Source organism: Peromyscus eremicus, chromosome 17 (assembly GCF_949786415.1).
Source record: "Peromyscus eremicus chromosome 17, PerEre_H2_v1, whole genome shotgun sequence".
NCBI lineage: Eukaryota > Metazoa > Chordata > Mammalia > Rodentia > Cricetidae > Peromyscus > Peromyscus eremicus.
The window spans coordinates 38,250,641-38,263,091 of NC_081433.1; the positions used below are offsets into that span (position 1 = coordinate 38,250,641).

Sequence of the window (12,451 nt, forward strand, 5' to 3'; positions counted from 1 at the left end):
CCATGGAGGTCATAGGGGTCAGATGTGCCCCACCCCAGCTTACTTACAGGCAGCTGTGAGCTGCCTACATGGGTGCTGGGAACTGAACTCAGATCCTCTGGAAGAGCAGGAAGTACCCTTACTTAGAATTCTTTGTGGTTACTTTTGTGGTAAAATAGCAAAGCCTCATAATGGTGGCTTAGGCCACATGATGGCCCCAAAGTTGAACATATTTAGTAACTAACCCTTTACAGGAAGGCATCTTGAACCCTGTCTTATATGAATGTGGTATATTTCGGTAGGGGCTTTTGTTCTTATTGCTATAAAGTTTGTAATTTTCCCTACAATGCATATTAAATTTAATGCTTGATGCTATTCTTTGCTCATGGTATAAACGTCAATACTGAAGTTTTCTAGTTGCTTCTAGCTGGTACATAAAACATCTTATGGGTCAAATACAAAACTTCCCCCAGTGCTCATGTTGGAGGCTTTGCTGCTAGGTAGTGGTGCTGTTTAGAAAGTACTAGAAATTTAGGGTGGTGCGGCCTCCATGGAGGGAGTGGGCCCTAAGGCCGGTGCCTTAAGATCAGACCTTGGCCCTGACCGCAGCTCTCTGCCTCCTGTCTGCCATGAGAAGAGTCCCCCGAGTCCCTCACGTTCTCATAACCAGGATGCTCTGCTTAAGCGCAGGGACCACACAACCACTGCCTGAACCCTCTGAAACGATGACCTTCCTCCTTAAGGATGTTCTGTTATGGTGGCCAGAGCTGTGCCAAGTAACTCACGTAGAGAGACGCAGAACAGACGGCGTCACTCCTTGTCACTCATCTTGTAAACGCTCTTACTATCTGTAAAATTTGTTCATTTTTCCTGTTTTTCTGACCTGCCAATAACAAGAGCTTTTCCTCTTCTTTCCAGCCATTTTGCTTTCTTAATGGCTCTGACTAGCACTACGGGCACAATGCTGAGGAGGGCTGAGTGTCTGTGGTGGTTTGAATGGGAATGCCCCCCCAAAGGCCCACATAATTGAATGGCTGGTCACCAGGGAGTGGGACTGTTTGAAAGGACTAGGAGGCGTGGCCTTGTTGGGGGAAGTGTGTCACTGGGGGTGGGCTTTGAGGGTTCAGAAGTCCACACCAGGCCCAGTCTCTCTGCCTATGGATCAGGACGTAACCCTCAGCTACTGCTCCAGCACCATGCCTGTGTGCCACCATGCTCCCCGCCAATGATGATAAAGTCTCTGAAACTGTAAGCAAGGCCCCACTGAGTGCTTTCTTCTGTGAGTCAAGCTGGTCATGGTGTCTCTTCACAGCAACTGAACACTGACTAAGACAGTCTGTGTCTCATTTTACGTTGGTTGCTGTTGTTTTGTTTGTTTGTTGAGACAGGGTCTCACTCTGTAGCCCAGGCTGGCCTCCAAGTCAGAGATCCACCTGCCTCTGCCTCTGAAGTGCTGGGTTTAAAAGCGTGCGCGACTTCACTCAGCTGATTCTAAAGAGATGACTTTGTGTTTGTTTTGCTTAGGATTACATTTGGTTTCTGTTAGTTTTCATAAGGTTAATGTCCCGTCTTCTTGCTCACTAAGAGTTTTAAATATTAATGTCCACTGTATTTTATCAGTATTTGCTTACACCCATCAAGTTGACTGATAGTTTCCCTCTGAAGTCTGTTTAAGTGAGTGTACTAATAAAATTTTAATATTTAAATATCCTCCCACAGTTCAATATGGTAAAAATGTTTTTACAATATGTCATTAGATTCTGTTTACTGGTATTGTAGGGAGGACTTCTGCATTTGCAGTCATAGTGAAATCAGCCTGTGAGTCTCCTTTGAATAGTATCTTCTCCTTTAGATTCAAGGAGTTAGCCACATAGATTTAAGGGTGGCATGTTCTCTCTGAGTGCATGAAATTGAAACAATTTATTCTTTAAAAATTGGGTGGAACTTACATATTGACTTGATGTTTTCTTTATAGATAGACTTTAAAATTCTGCTGTCATTTCTTTGAGAGACAGAAGATTTTTCAACTTCCTTAGTTCTTGTATTTTCCTAGATATTTGTCTAAATTGACTCTTTTAAATCTCAAATTTGTCTGGGCTGTTCTTTCCTCCTCAACATCTTAGCCACTTTCTGTTGCTGTAGCAAAACACCCGAGAGAACGCCTTAAAGGGAGGAAAGGATTCCTCTGGCTCAGGGCTGCAGATCCAGCCAGTGGCTCTGTCACAACTGAACCCAGGCACAGAGGCAGGAAATGACTGTGGGGGTGGGCGCTGGAGCACAGGCTTATCTGGAAGGAAGGCAGGCACCCTGGTGACTCCCCTCTCCCAGCCAGAGCCCCACTTTCCAACAGTCCCTTCAGCTATCAGGTCCTCTGCTGAGGAGATCAGTGTCCTTGTGGCCCAGTCGCTTCTCAACACTTCCACCAGGTGGGACCAAGCCTTTCTGTTCAAAAGACAAACTTGTTATGGAGGATCCTTTTCTATTAGATACTTCAAGGAATTATCTGCTGAGCTTCAGATTTCCGCCCAAAGGGCCACATTAAAGGAATACTGTTTAGGCACTTGTAACATTTCAGCTGTATGAGAAGCTCTATTTAAAGATTATGTGTAGAAATGAATACAGATTGCACTAAGCCAAAATATAAATCCTAACCCTGAGAATAAATCAGTATTATTATACTGAGGCAGATACAGTAATATTTAGGTGGCACATTAGAAAAAAAATCCCTCTAAACTATTTGATTTTTGCTAGGAGGGATGGTGCATGCCTGTAATGCCAGGACTTGGGAGGCTGAGGCAGGGGGATTACATGTTCTCTCTCTTTTTTTTTTTTTGGTTTTTCGAGACAGTGTTTCTCTGTGTAGCTTTGCGCCTTTCCTGGAACTCACCTGGTAGCCCAGGCTGGCCTCGAACTCACAGAGATCCGCCTGACTCTGCCTCCCAAGTGCTGGGATTAAAGGCATGCGCCACCACCGCCCGGCTTGTTTGTATTTTTAAGACAGGATCTCTCCACATAGCCCCAGCTGTCCCAGAACTTACTATGTAAACAAGGCTGGTCTCATACCTGCTTCTGCCTCCTGAGTGCTGAGATTAAAGGTGTTTTTAAAGATTAGCCTGAACTATTCAGTGAGAAAGCTGTCTGAAAAGAACAAACAAACAAAACCCAAAAAAACAAAACAAAAAACCCTGCCATAACGACAATACAACCTGTGTGTGGTTTAATCCCAGCACTCTGGAGACAGAGGCAGGTGAATCTCTGAAACAGCCTGATCCACACAGCAAGTTCCAGGCCAGCCAGGGCTACATACTGAGATGCCCCCCAAACAAAACAAAGTATTTGTTTATTCAGCCATCTTATCTTATTTTCTATTCATGTTTTTAGAGTGAAAGGCAAATGTATGCTATTAAAGTGAAATGAAATCTTTTTTCAAGGAAGGAAAGTGAAAATTTAGAAACATGAAAGTTAGCAATGTATTTATAGTTACGGTGGCTAACTAAATCTTCACAGAGTGTTGAAATGTAAACACTGTGTACCATTTGCTGAAACACTGAAATGTTGCCATGCTCCCTTCCTGTCAGGAGACCAAAGAGCTGCCTGGGGTTGAGTGGACAACCACTACCACAGCAATATTTGGGTAGGAAGGGCACTATAATGGTGGGGTGGCCATGCCCCAAGTCCTAGGAAAAGGATGGGAAGATGCCTATGTTGGGACCCTGCTCCAAGGTGCCCGCCACCCCAAGATGTTTCTGTACCAGCCCCTCTTGGTGTGTGATCCAGAGCTCCATACCTGCTTCTCTGCTTGCTTCAGAAGCTTCTGGAATCTCTCATCCTCCAGCACGCCCAGGGGAAGGTCAGTCTCTCCCTGAGCCTTCAGCTCCTCCAGCTTCTGCCGTAAGTCCCTCAGGGCCTGCAGCTCATCGTTAAGGCGACTCTGGCGGGTCAGTGAGGCCTGCAGGTCCAGCTCCAGGTCTAGAGATGTGCGCACCGGGCACTCCTGAGCAGTCCTCCTGAGGGTGGGTTGGCAGACTGCCTGTGGAGGGGACACAGCAGATCCCCCGTTACTATCTCTGCTCCTCCTCACATGACAGGCATAACTGGCCACTCGGCTCGCTTTGGCCAATGGCAGGGTGGTGGGAGAGGTATTGCCTCTAGGCAGATGCTTGTCAAAGGCGCTGTGAGATCTGTGCATTTCTGCCTCCTAGTGGGGACACAGCAGTGAGCCCCGAGATGGACGCTCCCTCAGCCTGGGTCCCAGTGAGGACGGCAGGAACTGGTATCAGGCCAGCCTGCCACTTAGCAGGTGAGCATGAAATAAAGCTGGGTCATTTTAAACTACGGAGATCTAAAAAGTGGGCACTAGGCTGGGGAGAGGGCTCAGCCTGATGACCTGGGTTCTTCTATCCCTGGGACCCACATGGACAGGAAGAACTAGCTCGTCAAAGTTGTCCCCTGGTCCCCACACAGGAAGTGGCACCCCCTCCCAACAAACAAACAAACGTAATTAAAACCATTTTAAGTGGATAGCACAGCCCATGCTAAACGAAAAACATATTACAAAATACTTATATACCCTCCCGTTCAGGACACAGAACCCCCTGCAGCTCAGTCCTTTGCGACCACACTGTGAGTGTCGGCCAGAATGGAGGGCAGATTGACTCCGCCCAAGGTCCAGATGGTTACAGTCCAGCTCCTTCCTTGACTTCCCACTATGCACAGTCTACTTTCTGGGGTAGGTAGGAGCAAATGCCTGCTGGCAGGTGTGTGATGGGCAGAGTATCAGGAATAGAATGTAGTCTCTGGCCTTGAGGACTTGGAGTGAAGGATGGTATGAGTGAGGCTGCATGCAGTGGTGAACTGGGAATTTGTGTCTTCACTACCTCAAGAGGCCAGTGAGAGACCGAGGGCCCAGGGGCGAGTCAGACTGACTTGAGGAAAAGAACTTCCACTAGGCTAAGATAACAGAAGGAAGGCTACAAGGAGCGGGGATGGAAGCTGGGAAGTTCCCGAGAACGGCTACTATGTGATCCAACTACTCTGGCTTGCAGACCTGGAGTAACCAGGGTGGTCATAACAAACGCAACAGAGGGGACCTATCTGTCCTCTTCTACTGAGGCCTCACCCAAACTGGAATACTTATTTTTCCTTTAATGGTACTGGGAATTGAACTCGGGACCTTGTAAGTCTAGGCATCCTGCAGCGAGCTATACCTCCAGCCCTCTTTCTACTTCAAGGCCGTTTTACTAAGTTCCAGGTTGGCCCCAGAGTCGCTTTGAATACCGTCTTTGAACTGTGATCTTCCTAGTTGGCCTCTCAAGTACCTGGGAGAAAACAAGGGCCTGGTTCTGGAGCAGGTGCCTCCAGATTAAAGAGCTGGCCTTTGGTGGTATTCATACTGGGTCTGTTGAGATGAGTAGACGGGTACTCACTGATGTCTGCCCAGGAATAGTGTCATGTAACAGGCCTCTACCACCCAGCCCAGCCTGGAACAGCTTTGTCTTCTGGTCCCTCTCCTTTTTGTCTGACTTATATCTCATCGCTAAATATTTAGGCTTCTGTAACATTGTTACTAGGTTCCTTTATTCAATCCTCGTCTTTTCCAACACATGCACCACAAAGAAAGAAATACCTAGATGTGCAAGTGCCTCGGCTACATGACTTGCTTTTCAGGGCCAGAAATTCTTCCCACCCCGGGGTGATGGCTCATTTGTGACCATGCTAGCCACACAGGGCAGATGACCCAAGCCAACAAGCTAGATGTGGTAGCATGCGTCTCATTCACATAAGAAGCTGGGAGACGCAGATGGGAGAATTACTCAGAAGCTCACAGGTAGGCTAGAGTGCACAGTGAAGCAGCCGAAACAAGATACCTTGCCTCAGCGAGGCGGAAGACAGGAACCAACTCTCCATATATATGCTGTGGTATGTACACGCCCGTTACACACACACACACACACACACAGAGGCACTTCAGCAAAAGTGCGTGAAGCCTCCGTAAGGACTAGTGTGCAGTGGTGTGTTGGCAATCGATGCTCAACCGTGAGCTCTCTCACAGAAGAGGGCAGCACGGACGGGTAGACCTCGCTGGTTTAGACCGTGTGAAGAGCTGGCAGAGCCGGCTCTTGAGAGCCAGTGTGCTTCAAGGGGACTTCTCCGACCTCGTGACTCACCGTGACAGCCACACAGGTAAATCTTTGCAGTGCTCTGTACTCTTAAGACCTCTCCATAGTTTTCATACTGCGACTCCTAAGTCAGAATGCCACCCTTGCAGTTAACTGAGCCTTCTTTTTTTTTTTTTTTTTTTGGTTTTTCGAGACAGGGTTTCTCTGTGTAGCTTTGCGCCTTTCCTGGAACTCACTTGGTAGCCCAGGCTGGCCTCGAACTCACAGAGATCTGCCTGGCTCTGCCTCCCGAGTGCTGGGATTAAAGGCGTGCGCCACCACCGCCCGGCTAACTGAGCCTTCTTAAAAGCCAACTAAAACCCCCAACTTAAGCAACATTTCAGGACTTACCTATGTCTAGTTTGAGGAGTTCTTTTAACCAAGCTATGAGTAACCTAGCTCCACTCAGGTCCTGAACACTTGCAGTTAAAATGCCCCGAAGCCACCATCCCCTAAAAGCTAGAGCTGCTTTGCAAGGCAGGTAACTTAGAAAGAAGTGAGAACTGGCCTATCCATGTTCACTTCTAATGCCTAAAAAGAACTGTTTATGCAAGTGATAAACTTTGTAATAAAAAAGACACCCCCTTCTCTCTACAAACCCTGCACAAAGCACCCATGTGCTGCTCCTTTGTGGAAAATCTGCTCCCTCAGGGCAGGTGCTTGGTTTTAAATTCTCCCACAATCACTCAAGAGCTGGACATGGTGGAGACGTTGAAGCCCCCATTAAAGATGGTGGTGGTTCAACTCACAGACACTGGGGACCCAGCAACCACCTTCTCCAAAGACGTTGCAAATCAGCTTCCCACCTTAATCAGCACAGGGGGCCAAACCAGGGCCCAACACATCCTCCCTGCCACAGCACGGGACTCACAGCCGCAGCCCCAAGAGGTCCGGGGCCTTCAGTCAGCAGCCCGAGAGCTGGGAACGCTGACATTTCAAGCCCGGCTCAGGGAATACGCACCCTTTTGACCCGCAAGCTGCGCCGCTCCGTGGCGTTCCTCACAAACAATGATTTTTTGGCCAGGGTTGAACTGTCGCTGTCGCTCCGGTTTAACTGGTAACCAAAGACAGACAGGAAAGGAAATAACCACAAAATAACCAACGGGACAAAGCAGGTAGTGTGAGCCACGCCAACCACCCTCTCCTCTGCCCTTCACTGCTGTGCCGGGATCAAATCCAGGGCCTCACACGCAAGGGAACCGATCAACCACAGAGCCACATCTGCAGCCTGTGAACTATACTTTTAAGAAAATCTTTCATAAATCATTTCTTCCCCATTCTTTGGTTTTCTCAACTTAAGTTTCTGAAAGAACTTCAAGAGCTGGCTTGTGGTAGCAGGGATCAAATCTGTATGGAAAGAGAACTATTTTCTGATACAGTGAGTTCTCGACTTGTAGCCAACAGTGGTTTGTTTTCTCTGAAGCACAGCGCTGAGGGCCGTGCTGTCCACACCGCGCATCCCCCCTAGCCTGCTCTTCTGTTTCCCAGGGCACTGAGTCCACCAATAGCAACTCACAGCTTCTTCAGCATGCTTATTATTATGGTCTGGCTCATTGACAAGAACGGAAGTTGTGCAAAAGAGGAGGGGGCGGAGCCTTTGTTTCTAGGAAGGTGCTCAGTAAGTATTCTATTGCCTGAATAAGTTCAGAATTTTAAAAGTACCTATCTAGTTGTATGTAATATTAAATCCATTTACTATAGTTCATAAATAATTCCTAAGGTAGACTTTGGGGAAACTGATGTGAATTTCACAATTTTCTTCCCAGGACTGTGAGTCTGATTCAGGGACGCAAGGTCTTAGAACATAATTTTGTAAAATCCAATTCACATTTTCTCTTCGGCGAGATTAACATGCTTAGAGAGGCATACAAAATATTCAAAATACATTTCTTAAGCCATTTTATGTTTCTAAACACAGAAGTTCAACAATTCTTCACATCTAAATCCTTAAACTTGACTTCTTTGCCAAGTCCATTACACTAGAGCCAGCAGGATGTTGGGTGCACGGAAAACAAAGCCCCTGAAAATCAGGACCCCCCGGGGTGTGGCGCTCTACACCTCCTGTCTCCACTCAGCTCTGCAGCCCCTGTGCACGGGCCACTCACTGCAGACGGGGAAGAGGCCGCCATTGCGCATGCTCCAGCAGCTCAGCTCTCCTTACCCTGCAGATGTACTGGCTCCGCTCGCCTGGGGAGAAGGTTTGTGAGCGCACTATCATGCTGTTTCTCACGAAGGGATGCTGTCGAGAGCTCAGGCTGCTACGGTCTTTGGGGCGAACTGCCATATTGCCATCCACTGCTTCATCAGTATTCGTCTCCTTATCGACCTACGGTGAGAGTGGGTGATTCGTCAGCAGCTGGCAGGCGCGTGTTCCTATGTGTGCCCTTCTCCTAGGGCAGTGGTTCTCACCCTTCCTGATGCTGCAACTCTTTAATACAGTTCCTCATGTCGTGGTGGCCCCCAACCATAAAATTACTTCGTTGCTACTTCATACCTGTAATTTTGTTACCGTTAGGAATCGTAAGTATGTGATATGCAGACTATCTGATATGTGACCCCTGTGGGGGTCATGACCCATAGGTTGAGAACCACTGTTCTAGGGAGTGAGCAAATAGCTAAAGTTAAGCAGAGACTCCTCTAGCCCTGTGAGCAAGGCTTGCCCTACAGAGCATCATGTTTCATAAGGAGAGAGGGGAGGGAGGCTTTCTATGTGAAGACTCCTACTTGGAAATGCATTGTCTTTAAAGAATAGTGTTGTCAGAACAAGGTATAATGATAAAAAGTGATTAAAAATTCACTATAGTGTCTGGAGAGATGGCTCCACAGTTAAGAGCACTGGCTGCCCTTGCAGGGTCCCAGGTTCAATTTCCAGCACCCACATGGCAGCTCACAACTGTCTACTACTCTGGTTCCAGGCGATCTGGTGCCCTCTTCTGGCCTTTGTGGGTAGTGCAGGCACATGGTGCCCAGACAGATGCAGGCAATACACCCATCAACACAAATAAAAAATAGATGGAAAAAAACCAATGACATAAAATTGTAGACAAGTGGAATTTGCACTCAGACAAATGAACATAACAACTGCTGTGAAGGACCATGAAGTTTCACTGGATCTGTGAAAATACAACAAAATCACAACTGAAGAGAAGGAAGTGTCTCCAAATATCAGCTCCAGCAGCAAGCAGTCATCTGTCTTTATTTCTAGTGTGTCTTCATCCTTGAGTCTTAGACAGGAAGTATCCCCATTCTGGATGTCTTGATTGTAGCGGTAAATGCAGGCATAACCTGATGGTGAGCCTACCCGGCACACTGCGCTTGAGTAGCTGGCCGGTGGACAAGTTTGCACTCTCCACATCTCCTTCTGCATAGGGACCCTGGTGGTTTGAGCTCTCACCACCCAGTCTGAGGTAACGTGCTAACCAATCACAGTGGACAGGCTCCACTATGTAAGTGGTTGTTCATGTGTGATAAAGCAGACGCTGTTCCCTGAAACCGTCTCCAGAGTGATTTATCCCCACGCCCTTCACTGACCCACGGGCACTGCAATCTTGATGGGGGACACCCTACTAATGACAGCACTTGATGTATTTCTTACTCAAGGTGTCAAATTGCCTATTCATAATTATGGATCAAAAAAAAAATTAGAAGTTCTGAGTAAGCGGCTTCCTGGGTCTCTTGGGTAGGCTCGGCTCTTTTAAGAGGCCCTGCTGTGCAGCTGAACACTTGAACAGCTGACATTGGGTACAAACTCTGTGTCTCGGACGGACACAACGTTCTTAGAGCTGGGGCAGGTAAAAACCTGCAGGCCTGAGGACAGGCTCTCACGGAACCGAGGGGGGCAGCGCCAGCCACCAGCATGCCATGTGCCAAGCAGAGCCAGGCAGCTGGAGCCTAGCAGTTTGAGATTTGGTTTATGCGGTCAGAGGAGGCTGCCAATGTTCAAAAAGTCAGGTTCAGATGGAGAAAACCTCTAAACAGATACAATATGTTTAAGTAGGCTTAGGTGCTTAAAAAATAAAGAAAAGAAAAGAAAATGGCTATAGACAGTCATAAAAAATAGTTTAAAAATCATAAAATCTTTAAAGAAAACATAAAGTAATATAAAAAGAATAAGTCACGTAAAGATGAGAAATATAAACGAGGCATCTGGATCCTGTATGGTGCTTTGCTGACTTTGAATCTTTGAATGCTGATGAGCAAATGGCAGCTGCTGAGAGATGCTGGATTATGGAAAGGATCGCTGAATTAAACCCAGCTACATTCTTCAGAAATGTCTTGGTTTCAAAATGGGAGTCGGGAAATACGTTGCATTGGGAGAGATGTTACACCTTTGTTTCCACAGGAAACAAAAAGTTATAGTGCTCTTCAACTTAATGAAGATCAGATCTGATTGGGGGAGACCTCCTGAAAATCTTGACTATAGACATGAAGAAAGAAACCAAGAAAGACTACAGGACAGGTGATGTATATGCTGATCCCTCAGATATGGGAACAGCTCTGAGACTGGATGAGACATGATAAATCTTGGTGGCTACAGAGTCCTCATGACTTATTATTACATATCATCTTTCCATATGGCATGCATAGAGGTTTAGTTATACACTCCAAATGGACTTATAAAATTAACAGATGCCTTTTACCTGCTTAAACATAAAACAACAACAAAAGAATCATCTTTAACTGATTTGTGCTCACAGCACATTCCATACTTGTTTTAATGCAGATATATATGTTACCTTTAAAAGTTTGTGTTTTCAGAAAAAAAGGACCAGACATCAATGAAAACAAGTATCCCAGGTGATCCAGCCTCAGAAGCCTCTGTTGCAGTTTCCTCAAAATTTTGCATTCAGAACAACTTCAAAGCTGCTCATTGAGATGGTCCAGCCTCACTGAGATACTCCAGTCAGGACTTCAGATAAGCCCTGCACTTTCTCTCCCATGACACAGAGATTGGACAACAAATAATACAGCTAGCTCTTCCAGGAGTTGACCATTATCCCAATTTTCTCAAGGTTCCCCAAAGATGCCATTGCCCCCAGATAACAGGAAGTAGTCTAGAGAACACAACACCCACATTCTCAAGAGGTGGGGTAGGTGGTTTTTAGTCACTTGATAGGTTATAGATGTTTGCCATGGTTTAGGGGGGGTTGGTTACAAATTGTTACTGGTCATGGTCAGGAAAAAAGATGAACAAAGGAGAATAGATTCAGGGATCTCTTTGTGAAGGGAAAAAGAAGGGATATAGTACAGAAATGATGGGATTGTTAAATCTACTTTTGAACAACCATTAGACTCAAATATTTTACATTGGTATGGGTTTTTACATATTGATACAATTTAAGGTTATTTTTGTTATACTGTATATATGTCTCTACTCTTGTTTAAGGTATTGTACCCATGCAGCTCATTTAAAAATGCAATGTAGAGTTCTATTCCTTAAAAGTTATTATTATAAACCATTTAGTAAAACTAAGGTTAGTAGTCATCTATAACAATCAAACTTGTAGTCACATTAGGTATGTTTCGAAGGTCATATAGAGTTATATTTTAGATAGACAGATGGTCTTCAAACACTTCAGAGACCTACAGAATATGGCATTTAAAATGTTTTAATAACATAAGGCTTTTCGTAACAGTGAGACATGTCTGCTCCTGGCAGTACCAATTTACTTCAAAAAAGGATGATAGGCATCGAAGAACCTCCAGATGGAGTTTGCTTTCAATGTGGCAAGGCTAGCCATTTGGGCAAAAAACTGCCCTTGTCTTACTGCTGACAGAATGCTGTCCAAACTGGATAAGCAGGACACAAAAGAAAGCAACTGCCAAACTTTGCCAAGACAAGACAGACAGTCCTTCAAAATTCTTGCTTCACAGAAAAGTCTATCAGATATTCTAGGTCTGTAGGCTAAACATGGATGCCCTAACATTACAGAGGAACCTTGGGTGACTCTCCAGGCAGCCAGCTGCTTCCATCATTTCTATAGTTTTGGAAGTTGTTAGCTCTGTACTTCCTGTTTACTCAAGTAATGTTATATTCTTCTCAGGCCTCTGATGGAGTTGAAAATAGATAGTTATAGTTACAGTTTTCCTTGTTACCAAATTCAGAAAATAAACTCACAAAGGAGGTATAAAGTATATAAGGCTAAGAGACTTAGAAGCTTTGCTTATCTAAGAAAAATGAGTTCTAAAAAGCTAGTTTTAGGATGGTAATACAAGTTATGATAAAAAATGGTTTAGGTATAAAACTTTAAATTCATCAAGATAAGATAGATAGTATCCAAATTTGCCAAATACAAATGGACTAGACATTGTGA

The 12,451-nt window shown here is 45.6% G+C and overlaps 1 protein-coding gene across 1 annotated transcript in view; it reads right to left on the minus strand.

The window, feature by feature from the left end:
- Positions 1-12,451, minus strand: part of Wwc2 (WW and C2 domain containing 2) — a 103,047-nt gene that overhangs the window by 14,446 nt on the left and 76,150 nt on the right. Inside the window, exons 19-21 of the mRNA XM_059245018.1 lie at positions 8,299-8,463; positions 7,099-7,191; positions 3,767-4,009 (exon numbers count right to left, since the gene is read on the minus strand). Coding sequence (XP_059101001.1) covers positions 3,767-4,009; positions 7,099-7,191; positions 8,299-8,463 — 501 coding nt within the window. The remainder of the gene's footprint in view (positions 1-3,766; positions 4,010-7,098; positions 7,192-8,298; positions 8,464-12,451) is intronic.